Source organism: Argentina silus (genome assembly GCF_951799395.1).
Source record: "Argentina silus genome assembly, chromosome: 2".
NCBI lineage: Eukaryota > Metazoa > Chordata > Actinopteri > Argentiniformes > Argentinidae > Argentina > Argentina silus.
In genome coordinates, this window is record NC_139656.1 from 33,645,346 (window position 1) to 33,647,845 (window position 2,500).

The following is a 2,500-nucleotide window of genomic DNA, read 5'->3' on the forward strand; positions in this document are numbered from 1 at the left end:
TCCCCTCACCTCCCCTCCCCTCCCCTCACCTCATCTCACCTCCCCTCCGCTATGGTAGGACATGACACATGATGGTGGTGATGGAAGGGGGATGGGGGTGTGGGGGACAGTAGGATAGGAGCCTTTGATATGCAGCAGCCCCCCCCCCCCCCCCCAGCTGCATGCATCCACACACACACACACACACACACACACACACACACACACAACCCCTAGCCAAATATATCCCTCCCCCACCCCCATCCCCAGATCAAGACAGGCTGATCTCAGACCACAAGCCTCTCAAAGGCCTCTCTCCTGGGGGGGGGGGCATATTTATTCACATGCTAATACCAGCCAACAGGCCTATGTGGAGGAGACGCATCCACATCCTCATCTACTACATTCACTAGTAGGCCCGTCTTCTACCGGGGGTCTGGGAGAGATCTCTTCCACTCTGGCTCCAGGCATAGACGGGGCTTAACTATTCACTTGATAGTAGGTTTACAGTGGGCACTGTCAAGGATCCAACTGTACTAACAATCCACTGGGACTCGGGGGGCCATGGCAATCTGAGCATTGTTTCCCTCTGTTTCCAAATGGCTTCGAAACCAATGAAGTGTGTATCTAAAGGCTTTCCGTAGGTCTCTGTAGCCTCTCCAGCTGCATGGGTGCGGAACACAATACACATCCTCCCAGCCGGCCCCAGCCACCGGCCCTACGGTGGCCAGAGAGGGACACCAGGCACGGCCGGGCTCTTTTTCACCACAATGGATGACATTTCCTTCCTTCTCTCTCTCTTGCTCAAACAAAGAGGCAGACAAGAAACCAAACAAACACACACACACACACACACACACACACACACACACACACACACACACACACACACACACGGAAACAATCCATCTGCAGTCGCTAAGAAGATTATTGGATGATTATTACAACGTCGACGACAACAACAACAACAACCACAACAACAACAACAACAACAACAACAATACTTCAGAAGCCCCTTAGTGACAGTTAAAGATGAGCATTTATGGAGAAGCAACGTCCATCTACAGCACAGCTCCCTTTATAACTCCCTCAAATCCCCTTCACATGCAAGATAAGCCCTTAACTGTTTTGGGAGGATTTGCTCAAAAGTCAGTTTTGCCAGTTACAGCTTTTAATACATGGGATTTATGATGTTGATCCTCAAGTCAATGAGCGTATTGTTTGCCAGAACATGGTACATCGGGGTGTATGTTAGACCAGAGGGAGGAGCGCCACCTACTGACCATGGCAGTGTATGACTGGCCTGGTAGACGGTGGTAGAGAGAGACCAGAGACACTGAAGCTAAGTGAAGGGGAACAGTTTAATGTGAACGTTAACTCTGTGTGTGTGTGTGTGTGTGTGTGTGTGGGGGTGGGGGGGGGTGGGGGTGTGACTTTGTGTGTGTGTGGGGGGGGGGGGGGGTGTGACTTTGTGTGTGTGAGTGTGTGACTTTGTGTGTGGGTGTGTGTGACTTTGTGTGTGTGTGTGTGTGTGTGTGTATGTGGGTGTGTGTGTGACTTTGTGTGTGTGGGGGTGTGTGTGACTTTGTGTGTGGGTGTGTGTGTGACTTTGTGTGTGTGTGTGTGTGTGTGTGACTTTGTGTGTGGGGGTGTGTGTGTGTAAGAGAGAGATTATGTACGTGTGTATCTAGGTGTGTGTGCCTCTGTGTGGTTACCACTGTGTGCGTGTGCCTCTGTGTATGTGTGTTTTTGTGTGTGTGTGTCTCTGTGTGTATGTGTGTTTTTGTATGTGTGTGCCTATGGGTTTATGTGCGTCTTTGTGTGTTGGTGTATGTGTGCCTCTGTGTATATATTTGTGTGTGTGTGTGTGTGTGTGTGTGTGCATGTTTGTATATGTACATGTGTCTGCCTCTGTGTATATATGTTTATGTGTGTGTGCGTGTGTGTGTGTGTGTGTGTGTTTGTAAATGTAAATGTGTGCGCCTCTGTTTTTGTGTGTGTGTTGTCTGTATATGTGTTTGTGTTGTGTGTGTGTGTGTGTGTGTGTAACTCACCAGCCCATGGAGGGGGGGATCTGTCCCACACCACCTGGGGGTAGGGAGTAGAACCCGGAGAGGTCCTGGGACTGGTGCCTGTGAACGCCTGGAGGGGACAGAGAGGGAGGGGGGTCGTTAAGTCAGGGCCTCTGGCTCAGCTAGGACCCAATTACCTGGCTGGGAACCTACCATTACACACACACACACACACACGCACACACACACATACACACAGGGCAGGGCCACTCCTCAGATAGGTCATCCATACACGCACACGAGCGCAAACACACACACACACACACACACACACACACACACACAACCTCCCTATTCTCATACACCCAGACACTTTGTGTGTGTGTGTGTTTGTGTGTATAATTGATCTTATGTCATCTTCTCCTAAGGCCAGCTGCTGTACAGTTCCCCCTGCACCACAGCACCATTAGCTTCTTAATGAGGAGAGCTTGAGTTCTCAAGCAGCTCTC

The 2,500-nt window shown here is 50.5% G+C and overlaps 1 protein-coding gene across 6 annotated transcripts in view; it reads right to left on the reverse strand.

The window, feature by feature from the left end:
* Window positions 1-2,500, reverse strand: part of tcf7 (transcription factor 7) — a 58,135-nt gene that overhangs the window by 14,149 nt on the left and 41,486 nt on the right. For all 6 annotated transcript variants that reach the window (XM_083695762.1, XM_083695760.1, XM_083695758.1 and 3 more), the window contains exon 5: window positions 2,034-2,121. In XM_083695762.1, coding sequence (XP_083551888.1) covers window positions 2,034-2,121 — 88 coding nt within the window. The remainder of the gene's footprint in view (window positions 1-2,033; window positions 2,122-2,500) is intronic.